Consider the following 14,145-nt stretch of genomic DNA (forward strand, 5'->3'; position numbering starts at 1 on the left):
GTCTTATATTTTGGGTCCATATAGCAGCGTTTTTTATTTATTTCACATAATATATTACATGAAGTTAAGAAACCTATTATTTATATCCTATTATATTGCACCATGGCATTAAAAGTTTAAACTATGAATTTAATAACTTTAAACATTTAAAGGAGGAACCTGTGAAGTTACTCAATAGTCATAGACCTTAACTTTATCTAACTTGAAAAATGAACCAAGAATAATGATGGAAAGGTGAATTGATATTTATTGAGAATGAATAATTTGTTACAACAGTCGGAAGACATAATGAACACTTGTGCGCAAAGATAGCTGATGGTACGGTGCATAGGCATAAGAGAAATTAAAGAACATCTAGAGGCGGATTAGAAATGAGTTGCAAATCGCGATTTTATTGCTCTTGAAAAGAAACTATGGGCAACTGAGAGATCCAAATTAACATGCAAAAACTAAGGATCACGATTTAAATATTCTTAAAAGAAACTGCGGGCAACCTAGAGCGTCCCAAATTAACATGTAAAAGCTAGAGCTTAGTAATATGAAAATAAAAATGTATGTGTGTAAGCTAGGCAAGCTAACATCAGCTGAAGTTCCTGTTGGAGTAGTAAAAATATACCCTTGAAGAGCCAACATAAATTATGTAATATTTTTAAAATATTGATAGATTTAATTGTTACACATATAATTTGGATATTATTTTTATAATTCTTATAGTATCTTTAGAAATTAATTTTGTGAGATCATACACCGTGATGGTCACTTGCTTAGAGATATAATCTATCTTAAAGATTTTTAAAATTAAATGATAACTTAGCTATAGCATGTTATTATGCGTGAGATGTGGTGGGTCTCAATCATCGAGAATAGTGATTCTTCGGGTGCATGTCATAAGCACATATTGTGATACGTGTAGCACTAGATCATATTTAGATTTTCTAGGACGAGTCATCTAAGAGATAGAGAATTCGAATTGTTACAATTTTCTTTTGACCTGATAACAATATCATTTCTAATTTGACAATTAGTATATTTTGATGTGATGGTTAATCTTGTTTAGCAAACGCTACACAACCTGAAATGTTATGTTATTAATTTTTATTTAGGTAAATGATAAATATCTAAATAAAATTCAATATGCTCATTATGATGAGTTAATTTATTGTAAATATCCCATAAAATTATTTAATTTCCATCAATTGATTTTTTAGGAAAATATTTTTTAAAATTTATTTTCCTAAAAAAATAAAATATTTTGATGTTTGGAAATATTTTTTTATTCATCTTCATCTTCATTGCAATTTAGGCATGAGAAATTAGGTTAACGGGTCTACTCGATAAAGTTGTCTAAAATAAATGATATTTGAGAGGACTGAATATAAGACAACATTATTCATGAATATTTAATCTCATATTATGAAAAAGTTTTTATGAATATTTGGCCGAATAGGGATTTGATTGTCAAATTAATATTATTAATTTGATTAATAATTATTTCTCGATATCCAATTGGTCTCATTTATATCATTAGAAGAGGTATAAATGCAATACAGTTCTATTCTATCCTTAACCGTTATGGATTGAGTTTTTGAATATGATTCTAAATCATTATAACTTGTTAGCTAGAAGGCTAGTCTATTCCTATAAATAGGACTCATATGTGGCCTTATGTAGACACAGAAAATCTTCTGAAGATAAGATAAAAAAATATGAAAGATAAACATAGAAAATTAAGAATCTATCTCTCAGTATTGCTCATCTTTAGCGATGGATGGAATGGAATTTAGTTGGAGAGGAAGTTCTTTCAATTGATCTTGGAATAGATTATTATACATAATCGAAAAATATTTTAGCTATTCTTATAAACTATGAAATGGATTGAAGTGTAAAGAAGCTTAAACTTGAGTTAGATTTAGACCAAAGGGTCATCAGAACAACACGAGTTCACACGGATAAAAGATATGGAGACCCGATTCAGCACCATGCTATCATGTTGACAACAATCATTGATCCATTGACTTGGTTTTACGAAAATAGTTTTGCTAAAACAAACAAGGTCTGGTGTAAATGAAATTACTCCACATCCGTCCCCTGTCCAAATAGCCTTCTAATTAAGTTGGCCCAGTCACTTAGCCTGCGAACTAAGTTAGCCCATCTGCTAATAATTGGCGTCCTAATTACTTTTGGCTGCTCGAGTTCTCTCATCGCTTCTGGATGCGACCATCTGAAACAGTCCCGGTGGAAGCGGATGGACATTTCAAGATCCTTCCATCTCAACATCTATATAAGGTTGCCCCTCCCTCTTTCTCATGGTCACACTGTAAGCAAGCGGCGCTCTAATTACCGAAGTCAGAAGAAGTAGAAGAATTTTTCATCTTGAGATCATTCTGCAGAGAGATGGCTTTGATCCCTCGAATCTTTGGTCAGAGGAGCAATGTTTGCGACCCCTTCTCCCTCGACGTGTGGGATCCCTTTCAGGGCTGGCCTTTCGACACCTCTGGCGCCAGCGGCGCTCTCAGCGAGGCCTCTGCCTTTGCGAACACCCGCATCGACTGGAAGGAGACGCCCGAGGCGCACGTCTTCAAGGCCGATCTTCCGGGGTTGAAGAAGGAAGAGGTGAAGGTGGAAGTCGAGGAGGGAAGAGTGCTTCAGATCAGCGGAGAGCGCAGGAAGGAGCAGGAGGAGAAGAATGACAAGTGGCATAGGATCGAGAGGAGCAGCGGCAAGTTCTTGAGAAGGTTCAGGCTGCCGGAGAATGCCAAGGTGGATCAGGTGAAGGCGACGATGGAGAGCGGTGTGCTCACGGTGACTGTGCCTAAGGAGGAAGTTAAGAAGCCTGAGGTGAAGGCTATTGAAATCTCCGGCTAAAAGAATGTTGGAATCCGTGCTTTTTGTTTGTATTTCCGAGCGTCAGCAAAGTGTTTTGGTCTAGGCTGGGTGTTTTGAGTCTGGTCCGAGGTTTGTGTGAGAGTCTGGTGTTATTGTACGCGTTCTTGTGTGTGTGGTTGGTTTATGAGGTCTATTGTGCCCTGTGTGCTCGGTTTATGAGGTCTATTGTGCCCCGTATGCGTATGTTTGAAGTTTGAAGTAGTAAAGTTCCTCGGTTTGGCTAATTGTTTTAAGTTTTGCTACAGGGATCCAAAACATGGGACCAATAAGGGGGACAAGTGATGTGTCACCCTCCTATTGAATAATGAGTTGCTCATCATTAATGATGGTCAACTCATTATCCAATAGAAGGAGGACACATCACTTGTCCCCTCTATTGGTCTCATATGTTGGGTCCTTGAGGAATTTTTTTTTTGTTTGAATGTGAAATTTTTGCCTTTTTTGTTTTTTTAATTCCGTATTAGAATTTTGAATTTAGGCCAGAGTCATGTTACAATTGTGAGAAGTTAAAAAAGATAGTTTTTCCGGAAACATGGTTATATATATACATGCTGTGAGCTTTCCTTCTCTTGTCATTCCTTTAATACACGTACTTGGATCTCAAGTCAGTAACCTGAAAGAAAAAATGACCTCTAGCCTTTGAAAGAAAAAAAATAAGGGAGTATTTAACTCTAGCAGACCCATTATATTACATTAGACACGACTTGTACATTAAACCAATTGTGTCTCCGCTGGCGAGACACCAAAAGGTGTCTCGCGGCCGCTGTTCACACGCCGGGTCTACACTTCTGCTTGAGGACACAGCGCAGGAGAATTAGAATTCATGACCCTCATTTTGCATGGTTAATATATCTTGATCGTGGAGTCTTTTGCAAACCATCAAACCATCAATCAAAAAAATTAAGAACAACTACGGGTTGAGAGATTATCCCAAGCAAGTTTCAACTCTAACTACATGGCATTTCGCACAAGATCGAGATGATCGTTGAACAAGATGAGAGCCCCATTTAGAAACCGGCTACTCCTTATGTTCAAAGTAGCTTTAATGGAACCTCAATTATAAATATTACTTTTATCCCTTCTTTTCAAAATCCATTTCGCAGCCAAGAATCTTGAGGCGTCAAAATCTACTTCTCGAAAACTATGAGAATTTTAGCACACACTGTAGATAAAACTTGGTCAAAAGCATGTCTTTCTTAGAAGTGGTAGTCCCTATTATTTAAACTGCAGCAGATTGACCGTAAAAAATAGCGGAGAAGACTCCCAAACCGTCATGTTTATTTAAATCTTCTTCTCGAGGTATCAACCTGGTTGAGAACTTCGTTTAGCAAAGCATAGTTGTTATATAATATGGATGTACCCCCATCAAAACACACTTCACAAGTAAAGATTTCTAACTTGTCATCCTAAAATTGTTTTTGTAATTTTCATTACCACAGCAACACAATTTCACATAAAGGGCTGTTTGGTTCGTTTTCTAGATATAGGGAAATGCAATTCCATGTAAACAAACTCAAGCTTTGAGTTTTTCGAACTTTTCGAAGAAATTGATTGTTTTGGTTTGGTTTCGCATGTAAAATATGGTGGGAAATCAATGTATTTACTTTTCTTATGTTTGGTTTGGATGGAAAATAAAGGAAAATTTTTGTTGATTTGACATTTTTCACTTTTCTTGTGTTTGGTTGGTGTTGAAGTGGGTAGAGAAAAGTTTTTATGGTTATTATGGTAAGATTACCCCCATTGTAGACAAACACGAGAAGTTAGGAATAACACTAGCTGAAAGTTAGAACTAACACGGCATCAGCTAGAACTAACAAGAGAACCACTAGAACTAACAGGGGCTCAACTAGAACTAACTCTTATATTAAAAATAACACTAGCTGAAAGTTAGAACTAACACGACATCAGCTAGAACTAACACGAGAGTCACCGGAACTAACATGGGCTCAACTAGAACTAACATACCACTAGAACAAACGCTTATATTAGAAATAACACTAGCTACAAGTTAGAACTAACACGACATCAGCTTGAACTAACACAAGAGCAACTAGAACTAACAGGGGCTCAATTAGAACTAACAGACCACTAGAACTAACGCTTATATTAGAAATAACACTAGCTAGAAATTAGAACTAATATGACATCAGCTAGAACTAACACGAGAACCACTAGAATTAACAGGGGCTCAACTAGAACTAACATACCATTAGAAGAGAACAATTATATTAGAAATAACACTAGTTGGAAGTTAGAACTAACACGACATCAGCTAGAACTAACACGAGAGCCACTGGAACTAATAGGGGCTCAACTAGAACTAACATACCACTAGAAGAAAATAATTATATTAGAAATAACACTAGTTGGAAGTTAGAACTAACATGACATTAGCTAGAACTAACACAAGAACCACTAGAACTAACAGGGGCTCAACTAGAACTAACATACCACTAGTTGAGAATAAACCTAAGCATATATGAACGAACAACACCTCTTACAAAACTGGTCATATGTGCACAAAACCTGGCTGAGAACAAACCTGAATAAAACAGCACCAACAACACCAACCAACAACACAAAACAACACCTGAACAATGTGTGCACACAAAACCTGTTTTCCAAGAACTCAAACAACAACATGAGATCATCATCATCACAAACAGCCACGAAGCCAGCACAAAAACAAAACTGAAAACCAACAAAAACCAGGAAACAATATGCAAAGAAACACCAACCAGCTAATGAACCAGGAAACACCCACCAACCAATGAACCAGGAAACACCCACCAGCCATCCATGAACACCAACCAACCAACCAACCAACCAAACACCCACCAGCCATCCATGAGCCAGGCTCAGAATTATATCAACAATATATTTGAAAAACTAGACTTTTAGAAATCAATTAAAAAAATAGCAAATGAGCTCTAAAAAAGGTAAAAGTTTGGGTAAAGTTTTTAAATATGAACACAAACTTGTTTGAAAGAGAATTTTTCAAATAGCACCTCATATTTATGAAAGATCATGTTTTGTGAAAAATGTTAAAAATACGAGTTCATAACTACTTGATTTTAACTCGATAATTGTAAACATATTTAAAAATACTTTTGAGTGGATTAAAGGAGTCAATAAAGGTATAAAATATTGTCATTATGTCCATAATACATAAATATGATATTTTCTCAAAAACGTGTGTGTGAGTTGAGCTTGTAAGCATTATACAAGGTGTATGAAAATTACGGCTTAGGGCTCAGAACTTAGTCAATATCATTATTGTTAGCCATCCAGTGCAATATCAATAGATATTACAGGTTATTAATCTCAGAAATTTTGACAATCATTATAGCCTAGAACTAACATACCACTAGAACTCACGCTTATATTAGAAATAACACTAGCTGGAAGTTAGAACTAACACGAGAGCCACTAGAACTAACAGGGGCTCAACTAGAACTAACATACCACTAGTTGAGAACTTACCTGAGCATGTATGAAAATTACGGCTTAGGGCTCAGAACTTAGTCAATATCATCATTGTTAGCCATCTAGTGCAATATCAATAGGTATTGCAGGTTGTTAATCTCAGAAATTTGACAATCATCATAGCCTAAAAGTAAAAAATCAACAATGAAAACTGAATACCTAAATAACCCAGAGCAATAGCCATCCAGTACAATGTGTGTACATTGTAGGTTGCCTGCATCTTAGGAAATATCCTACAATCACAATTTCAATTTAAAAGTTAGAATTACAATCTCGTAAGTCCTTTAATCCACTCAAAAGAGTTTCATGTAATATGTGTGCAGATATGTGTGACTAATTGATAAACTAGTTGAGTCATTCGGTGTGAGTTAAAAAAAAAACTCATATTTTATCGATAATGTAAAATGGTTCATTAAGGGAGGTTAGACTTACGAGATTGTGTGTCATGAGCCGATATAGATAGGACTATCTAATCGAGCTATCAAAAATATATTTTAAACGTCTCACAATTACTTCTGGGATTAGAAGATATGATCTTTTCTTCTTGACATGGTCAAATATTCAATTGAGATTCCGTATTTGGTTTTCTAGTGATCTAACTGCTCACATGAATCTAATACACCCCTCTCAAGATAGAAATTCCAAAATTTTAATTAGTTCGAATGATGCTCGGACCGAAAACAAACGATTCACTAGAAGAAGAGAGTTAAATCAATTGGCAATTCAAGAACTCTTCATATTGTATAAGTACAAAACTATAAAATTGATTTAAAGAAGAATGCTATGAAATAAATTCCAGTCGGCCTATTGTTCTATTAGCCTGCTAACTAAGTTGGTCCATTTGCTAATAATTGCGGGCTTAATTATTTGAGTTGTCGACAAGAATCGTGATAGTTATGGAATTCTCCCGTTCTTTCTAGAGATAACCATCTGGAAAACTTTTGAGGTGCCCCAGGGAACATTTTGTGTAGTGGAAGCAGACAGAATTTTCGAGATCCTTCCGTCTCAACCTACATAAATTAGTCCTTCCCTCTTTCTGTTCATCACATTCGAAGGCACGGCAAAAGTTGGCATCCTCAGCTTTTAGCTTTAGATAGTTTCTGTAGAGAGATGGCTCTAATTCCTCAAATCTTCGGTCAGAGGAGCAACGTTTTCGACCCGTTCTCCCTCGATGTCTGGGATCCCTTTCAGGGCTGGCCTTTCGACTCATCTCGCTCTCTCGCTGATCGTTCTGGTGCCGGCGGCGCTCTCAGCGAGGCCTCTGCCTTTGCGAGCACCCGCATCGACTGGAAAGAGACGCCCGAGGCTCACGTCTTCAAGGCCGATCTTCCGGGGATGAAGAAGGAAGAGGTGAAGGTTGAGGTGGAGGAAGGAAGAGTTCTGCAGATCAGCGGAGAGCGGAGCAAGGAGCAGGAGGAGAAGAATGAAAAGTGGCATAGGGTCGAGAGGAGCAGCGGCAAGTTCCTGAGGAGGTTCAGGCTGCCGGAGAACGCAAAGATGGATCAGGTAAAGGCGGCTATGGAGAACGGCGTGCTCACTGTGATCGTGCCCAAGGAGGAAGTCAAGAAGCCCGAGGTGAAGGCCATTGAAATCTCTAGTTAGAAGAACAGATCAGAAATCGGTTGGTTGTGTTAATTCCGAGCTTTCGTTGTCGTGTTGCGAGTCCTCCTCTTGAGCTTTCTGCATGCGAGTGTCTCTAGTGTTTGTGTGTGTGGATTGATGAGGTTTATTATGTCATGTATGTCTGTGTTTGAAAGTTTGAAGTAAGGTATCTAAAATCTTACGCCTGAATGTGAAATTGTTTAACTATATTTTATTGGATTATAAATTAGTGGCTTGTTGTGCAATAGTGCTGATTATTTCAGCCAATTTTAAAATTGGTACCTAAAATGTAGTCTAGAATTCAGGTCGCTGTATTTTTGTTTTCCAAGGATTATGAAGCTTATTGTCGAAGTTCAAAATTGATTCTCTTAACATTTATCTATATATATAACATTTATCTATGTAAAATGCCTTAAGGACCTAAAATGTGGGACCGTTTGAGAGGACAGATGATTGCCAGCTCATTATGCAATAGGAGGGGGACACTTCATATATTTCCTCCAATAGTCTTATATTTTGGGTCCATATAGCAACGTTCTTTATTTATTTCACATAATATATTACATGAAGATAAGAAACCTAGTATTCATATCCTATTATATTGCACCATGGCATTAAAAATTTAAACTATGAATTTAACAACTTTAAACATTTAAAGGAGGAACCTGTGAAGTTACTCAATAGTCATAGACCTTAACTTTATCTAACTTGAAAAATGAACCAAGAATAATGATGGAAAGGTGAATTGATATTTATTGAGAATGAATAATTCGTTACAACAGTCGAAAGACATAATGAACACTTGTGCGCAAAGATAGCTGATGGTACGGTGCATAGGCATAAGAGAAATTAAGGAACATCTAGAGGTGGATTAGAAATGAGTTGCAAATCGCGATTTTATTGCTCTTGAAAAGAAACTATGGGCAACTAAGAGATCCAAATTAACATGCAAAAACTAAGGATCACGATTTAAATATTCTTAAAAGAAACTGCGGGAAACCTAGAGCGTCCCAAATTAACATGTAAATGCTAGAGCTTAGTAATATGAAAATAAAAATGTACGTGTGTAAGCTAGGCAAGCTAACATCAGCTGAAGTTCATGTTGGAGTAGTAAAATTATACCCTTGAAGAGCCAACAGAAATTATGTAATATTTTTAAAATATTGATAGATTTAATTGTTACACATATAATTTGGATATTATTTTTATAATTCTTATAGTATCTTTAGAAATTATTTTTGTGAGATCATACACCGTGATGATCACTTGCTTAGAGATATAATCTATCTTAAAGATTTTTAAAATTAAATGATAACTTAGTTATAGCATGTTATTATGCGTGAGATGTGGTGGGTCTCAATCATCGAGAATAGTGATTCTTCGGGTGCATGTCATAAGCACATATTGTGATATGTGTAGCACTAGAACATATTTAGATTTTCTAGGACGAGTCACCTAAGAGATAGAGAATTCGAATTGTTACATTTTTCTTTTGACATGATGACAATATCATTTCTAATTTGACAATTAGTATATTTTGATGTGATGGTTAATCTTGTTTAGCAAACGCTACACAACCTGAAATGTTATGTTATTAATTTTTATTTAGGTAAATGATAAATATCTAAATAAAATTCAATATGCTCATTATGATGAATTAATTTATTGTAAATATCCCATAAAATTATTTAATTTCCATCAATTGATTTTTTGGGAAAATATTTTTTAAAATTTATTTTCCTATAAAAATAAAATATTTTGATGTTTGGAAATATTTTTTTATTCATCTTCATCTTCATTGCAATTTAGGCATGAGAAATTAGGTAAACGGGTCTACTCGATAAAGTTGTCTAAAATAAATGATATTTGAGAGGACTGGATATAAGACAACATTATTCATGAATATTTAATCTCATATTATGAAAAAAATTTTATGAATATTTGGTCGAATAGGGATTTGATTGTCAAATTAATATTATTAATTTGATTAATAATTATTTCTCGATATCCAATTGGTCTCATTTATATCATTAGAAGAGGTATAAATGCAATACAGTTCTATTCTATCCTTAACCGTTATGGATTGAGTTTTTGAATATATATAATTCTAAACCATTATAACTTGTTAGCTAGAAGGCTAGTCTATTCCTATAAATAGGACTCATATGTGGCCTTATGTAGACACAGAAAATCTTCTGAAGATAAGATAAAAAATATGAAAGATAAAAATAGAAAATTAAGAATCTATCTCTCAGTATTGCTCCTCTTTAGCGATGGATGGAATGGAATTTAGTTGGAGAGGAAGTTCTTTCAGTTGATCTTGGAATAGATTATTATACATAATCGAAAAATATTTTAGCTATTCTTATAAACTATGAAATGGATTGAAGTGTAAAGAAGCTTAAACTTGAGTTAGATTTAGACCAAAGGGTCATCAGAACAATACGAGTTCACACGGATAAAAGATATGGAGACCCGCTTCAGCACCAGGCTATCATGTTGACAACAATCATTGATCCATTGACTTGGTTTTACGTAAACAGTTTTGCTAAAACAAACAAGGTCTGGTGTAAATGAAATTACTCCACATCCATCCCCCGTCCAAATAGCCTTCTAATTAAGTTGGCCCAGTCAGTTAGCCTGCTAACTAAGTTAGCCCATCTGCTAATAATTGGCGTCCTAATTACTTTTGGATGCTCGAGTTCTCTCGTCGCTTCCAGATGCGACCATCTGAAACAGTCCCGGTGGAAGCGGATGGACATTTCAAGATCCTTCCATCTCAACATCTATATAAGGTTGCCCCTCCCTCTTTCTCATGGTCACACTGTGAGAAAGCGGCGCTCTAATTACCGAAGTCAGAAGAAGTTGAAGAATTTTTCATCTTGAGATCATTCTGCAGAGAGATGGCTTTGATCCCTAGAATCTTTGGTCAGAGGAGCAACGTCTTCGACCCCTTCTCCCTCGACGTGTGGGATCCCTTTCAGGGCTGGCCTTTCGACACCTCTGGCGCTAGCGGCGCTCTCAGCGAGGCCTCTGCCTTTGCGAACACCCGCATCGACTGGAAGGAGACGCCCGAGGCGCACGTCTTCAAGGCCGATCTTCCGGGGTTGAAGAAGGAAGAGGTGAAGGTGGAAGTCGAGGAGGGAAGAGTGCTTCAGATCAGCGGAGAGCGCAGGAAGGAGCAGGAGGAGAAGAATGACAAGTGGCATAGGGTCGAGAGGAGCAGCGGCAAGTTCTTGAGGAGGTTCAGGCTGCCGGAGAATGCCAAGGTGGATCAGGTGAAGGCGACGATGGAGAACGGTGTGCTCACGGTGACTGTGCCTAAGGAGGAAGTTAAGAAGCCTGAGGTGAAGGCTATTGAAATCTCCGGCTAAAGGAATGTTGAAATCCGTGCTTTTTGGTTTGTATTTCCGAGCGTCAGCAAAGTGTTTTGGTCTAGCTAGGCTGGGTGTTTTGAGTCTGGTCCGAGGTTTGTGTGAGAGTCTGGTGTTATTGTGCGCGTTCTTGTGTGTGGTTGGTTTATGAGGTCTATTGTGCCCTGTGTGATCGGTTTATGAGGTCTATTGTGCCCCGTATGCGTATGTTTGAAGTTTGAAGTAGTAAAGTTCCTCGGTTTGGCTAATTGTTTGAATGTGAAATTTTTGCCTTTTTCAGACAAAAGGTTTTTTTAATTTCGTATTAGAATTTTGAATTTAGGCCAGACTCGTGTTACAATTGTGAGAAGTTAAAAAAGATGTTTGTCTGGAAACATGGTTGTATATACACACGCTTATATATACACATGCTGTGAGCTTTCGCTCTCTCGTCATTCCTTTAACACTTGGATCTTAAGTCATCAGTAACCTGAAAGAAGAAAAGGTCTCTGGCCTTTGAAAGAAAAAAAATAAGGGAGTCCTTAACTCTAGCAGACCCATTATATACATTAGACACGACTTATACATTAGACACAGCTTGAAAAGAATCTATCCATTGCCAATAGTTGCCTAGGACAATAGCGTGGGTGGGAAGATATATGTAAAAGAGGGGACCACCATCTAGGAAGTCGTCGTGTTAGGGGCCGATACGGAAGTCGTCGTGTTAGGGGCCGATACGCACACCTCGCCGCGGAAGTGAATCGCCTCAAGAGAAAACCATTGCTTTTGTTTTTACAAAACACAAGCAAATCTCAATGTTCCAATTTCGATAACGAAAACAAGAAAAGAAGTGAGATATCTCAGCAATGTGAGATATACACTCTTCCCAATATCAGATCTAGGTCTGAATATTGAGATAACCAACCAACACAATCAATAGCTAATACAATAAGTGAGACGCAAGATTTACGTGATTCGGTAAACTTGCTTACGTCCATGGGGAGGGGTGAATGGAGATTCCACAATGATGGAGAACACCAATGACTTGTACAACCCACAAGCTCGTCCCAAAGAGATGATGCTTTGATTTTACCCAAGAAATATGATCTCTTTTCTTGTACAATCCCTCCAAGTTCTTTCTTTTTCTCTCCTCAAGATCTCACCTTTCAGATCTAAAAAACTCTCCTTTTCTTTGAAAAACCGCCGCACAAAACCCTAAGCACGAAATTCCTATTTATACCAAGAAAACAGGGCCAAAACAAAACCCGGCGCGGCCCAAGTACCCACCGCGCGAGACACCAATTGTGTCTCATGTGTATCGCGTTGGCGAGACACCAAAAGGTGTCTCGCAGTCGCTGTTCACACACTGGGTCTACACTTCAGCTTGTGGACACAACGCAAGAGAATTAGAATTCACGACCCTCATTTTGCATGGTTAATATATCTTGATCGTGGAGTCTTTTGCAAACCATCAATCAAAAAAATTAAGCACAACTACCGGGAAGAGAGACTATCCCAGGCAAGTTTCAACTCTAACTACATGGCGTTTCGCACAAGATCGAGATGATCGTTGAGCAGGACGAGTGCCCCATTTAGAAACCGGCTACTCCTTATGTTCAAAGTAGCTTAAATGGAACCTCAATTATGAATATTGCTTTTATCCCTTCTTTTCAAAATCCATTTCGCAGCCAAGAATCTTGATGCGTCAAAATCTATTTCAAAATATACTTCCCGAAAACTATAAGAATTTTAGCACACACTGTAGATAAAACTTGGTCAAAAGCATGTCTTTCTTGGAATTGGTAGTCCCTATGATTTAAACTGCAACAAATTGACCCCAAAAAATAGCGGAGAAGACTCACAAACCGCCATGTTTCTTTAAATCTCCTTCTCGAGGTATCAACCTGCATAAGAACTTCGTTTAGCAAAGCATAGTTGTTACATAATATGGATGTACCCCATCAAAACACACTTCACAAGTAAAGATTTCTAACTTGTCATCCTAAAATTGTTTTTGTAATTTTCATCACCACAGCAGCACAATTTCACATAAGGGGTTGTTTGGTTCGTTTTCTAGATATAGGGAAATGCAATTCCATGTAAACAAACTCAAGTTTTGAGTTTTTCAAACTTTTCCAAGAAATTAATTGTTTCGGTTTGGTTCGCATGTAAAATATGGTGGGAAACCAATATATTTACTTTTTTTGTGTTTGGTTTGCATGAAATAAAAGGAAAAACTTTTGTTGATTTGACATTTTCTACTTTTCTTGTGTCTGGTTGGTGTTGAAGTGGATAGGAAAAAGTGTTTATGGCTATCATGGTAAGATTACCCCCATTGTAGACAAACACGAGAAGTTAGAAATAACACTAGCTAGAAGTTAGAACTAACACGACATCAACTAGAACTAACACAAGAGCCATTAGAACTAACAGGGGCTCAACTAGAACTAACACTTATATTAGAAATAACACTAGCTGGAAGTTAGAACTAATATGACATCAGCTAGAACTAACACGAGAGCCACTAGAACTAACATAGGCTCAACTAGAACTAACATACCACTAGAACTAACGCTTATATTAGAAATAACACTAACTGGAAGTTAGAACTAACATGACATCACCTAGAACTAACACGAGAGCCACTAGAACTAACAGGGGCTCAACTAGAACTAACATACCACCAGTTGAGAACTAACATGAGCATATATTAAAATTACGACTTAGGGCTCAGAACTTAGTCAATATCATCATTGTTAGTCATCCAGTACAATATCAATAAATATTGCAAGGTTGCTAATCTTAGAAATTTTAACAA

General features: G+C 36.9%; 3 protein-coding genes across 3 annotated transcripts; all 3 read left to right on the forward strand.

The window, feature by feature from the left end:
• Positions 2,333 to 2,865, forward strand: LOC109829206 (18.1 kDa class I heat shock protein-like). Its single transcript, XM_020396364.1, has one exon. The coding sequence runs from the start codon at positions 2,395 to 2,397 to the stop codon at positions 2,863 to 2,865; it is 471 nt and encodes a 156-aa protein (XP_020251953.1). The 5' UTR covers positions 2,333 to 2,394.
• Positions 7,312 to 8,203, forward strand: LOC109829207 (18.1 kDa class I heat shock protein-like). Its single transcript, XM_020396365.1, has one exon. It carries the CDS (start codon positions 7,483 to 7,485, stop codon positions 7,972 to 7,974), a length of 492 nt encoding a protein of 163 aa, XP_020251954.1. The 5' UTR covers positions 7,312 to 7,482; the 3' UTR covers positions 7,975 to 8,203.
• Positions 10,814 to 11,587, forward strand: LOC109844239 (17.8 kDa class I heat shock protein-like). Its single transcript, XM_020413208.1, has one exon. It carries the CDS (start codon positions 10,878 to 10,880, stop codon positions 11,346 to 11,348), a length of 471 nt encoding a protein of 156 aa, XP_020268797.1. The 5' UTR covers positions 10,814 to 10,877; the 3' UTR covers positions 11,349 to 11,587.

This window comes from Asparagus officinalis, chromosome 1, assembly GCF_001876935.1.
Source record: "Asparagus officinalis chromosome 1, Aspof.V1, whole genome shotgun sequence".
NCBI classification, from domain to species: Eukaryota; Viridiplantae; Streptophyta; class Magnoliopsida; order Asparagales; family Asparagaceae; genus Asparagus; species Asparagus officinalis.

Excerpts from the sequence above, each read along its gene's own strand:
- LOC109829206 (XM_020396364.1), top strand. The coding sequence starts at position 2,395 with ATGGCTTTGATCCCTCGAATCTTTGGTCAGAGGAGCAATGTTTGCGAC.
- LOC109829207 (XM_020396365.1), top strand. The coding sequence starts at position 7,483 with ATGGCTCTAATTCCTCAAATCTTCGGTCAGAGGAGCAACGTTTTCGAC.
- LOC109844239 (XM_020413208.1), top strand. The coding sequence starts at position 10,878 with ATGGCTTTGATCCCTAGAATCTTTGGTCAGAGGAGCAACGTCTTCGAC.